Source organism: Lottia gigantea, assembly GCF_000327385.1.
Source record: "Lottia gigantea unplaced genomic scaffold LOTGIsca_1380, whole genome shotgun sequence".
NCBI lineage: Eukaryota > Metazoa > Mollusca > Gastropoda > Lottiidae > Lottia > Lottia gigantea.
The window spans coordinates 1,851-3,825 of NW_008707581.1; the positions used below are offsets into that span (position 1 = coordinate 1,851).

At 37.6% G+C, this 1,975-nt stretch overlaps 1 protein-coding gene across 1 annotated transcript in view; it reads left to right on the forward strand.

Annotated features, from left to right (window-relative positions):
- Positions 1-1,374: 1,374 nt before the first annotated feature.
- LOTGIDRAFT_176447 (hypothetical protein) overlaps positions 1,375-1,975 on the forward strand; it is a gene marked incomplete at both ends in the record, with an annotated part of 3,687 nt that continues 3,086 nt past the window's right edge. Inside the window, one exon of the mRNA XM_009049546.1 lies at positions 1,375-1,384. Within this exon, the coding sequence (XP_009047794.1) occupies positions 1,375-1,384 (10 nt within the window). The remainder of the gene's footprint in view (positions 1,385-1,975) is intronic.

The following is a 1,975-nucleotide window of genomic DNA, read 5'->3' on the forward strand; positions in this document are numbered from 1 at the left end:
ATTAACTTGGAATATTTGCAGTTTTAAATTGATGACTCATACTATTTATTGCATTATGTTTGATTTCGTTCCAGATTCGTACTACTCGAACATAATGATGTTTGAATTATTAGTTGTAACAAAGTGCTTAAAAACTAATGAGTTTTGTGTCATTATCATTGTAGTAAGAACACGTTTCATTTGCCATTTGATACAGTCTCTCGCTGACATGTACTTCGCAATTTGGGGTTGAAAGGTTTGAGATGGTGCCCATTGATTTTTTAGCACCCCCTTGTTCCTGTTGGGCAGTCTAGGTGCTACAGTAGGCTTGGCAAAATCTCTTTCACTGACATTACTTGTCGTTTTGTGCCTTCAAAATACACTTTAAAAAGCATGAAATTGATAAAAGTAATTGAGGAAAGTAAGCTATTAATCAAAATTGTGACACCTGGCTTGGTCTGTGTGACTCTTGAAGCAGATCAAATTAATTTAACAACCTAATGGTCACACACGCTTGTTTATAATTATCATTAATTAAGTCTGAAGTAAGTGGGCGTTCCTCTTTATTAATTGAACAAACGGATGACACTTGGTCGTTAACAATGCTATTAGGTGAGATTACTTCCGCGACTGCCAAAATCTGTTTTAATTCTAAAGGAGGAGCCAGTTTCGTTAATTAATTCCACATGAACACTTGTTTTTGTGGGACAATGAATACTGCTGGATATTAATAGACCGGGTTGATCAAATAAGGTTTTACACGTATCGATTGGTGAAACTAATATGCATTTTCCTTTCATATAATGCGGAATTTTAAGTTCTAAAATATTAGATGAGTTTGGTGGGACATGCGTAGACTTCCGGATGTGCAGTAATTTCACTGTTTTATATTGCCCAGTTTTTGATCGAGAATACAATGGAATAATTTCATTATCTAAACGTAAGGTGTGACAATTATAATCCAATATAATACCGAAAGTTTGAAAAAAAAACGTTCCCTAGAATCATATCTGCCTAAATTTTGTATTATATGAAATTCGTACTTAATGTTTGTTTGGCCTAACCTAAATCGTAACGTACATTTACCTTTGACATTTAAGGATGTCTCTGTGACGCCGACCATTTTATGCAATTTGTCCCTATCAGTAATGAAGTTGGATAATTTTCTTTTTGGAAGTTTTAGGAATGTTGTATAGTCAATAGCAGAGCATTCAGCGCCGGAATCATTTAGAGCGTACAGTAAACATTTGGACATTTTAATAGCACAATAAGTATTGCCTACTAATGGTTTATTATTACCCAGGTTTGTCTTTTCAGTTACCGTGACATTCCTGGGTTGAACTAGTTTTTTGAAGGGTTAAAAGATGATTGCATACGTCGACAGTATCTCTGAACATGGCCGGGGGTATGACACTTAAAACAAATAGGTCGACCATCTGGGGTGTATTGATAAGATCGTCGAGGGGGTGGGCGTTGGGGTTGGTTAGGAAAATGCTCCTGAAAACAAGGCTTGAAAGAATTAGTCTGCTGGTGGTGATAATTTTGAACATTATTGCTAGCACCTGAATAGTCCGGAACTCTGGGCTGGGAACTGTCGAAAGGTGAGTCGACCTTTTTAGATAGTGCTAATATCTGATCCATTTTGTCCGTCAGTATTTTTACATTGTCAACTTGGGACTTTGAAAGGGCATCGATTTCCATTGGGGTTTCTTCGCGGTTCCTACGAATGTTGAATGTGCGGGAGACTTGTTGTTCAAAGGAGGCCGTCCTCAAAGCAGCATCAATTGTTTCGGGGCGATTACGAATTAACCTTCGAGCTACACTGTCCTCTATTAACCCATCTACAAAAACGTCAACCAAATGCGACTGAATGAAAGGGTGTGCAATATCCTCTGAATTATAAGCATCCTCTGCCAAATTAATTAATGTATCACCAAATGCCTGTACCGATTCACCATGACTCTGCTTGGCCCTGCGCAACTTTTGAAGAGCAAAC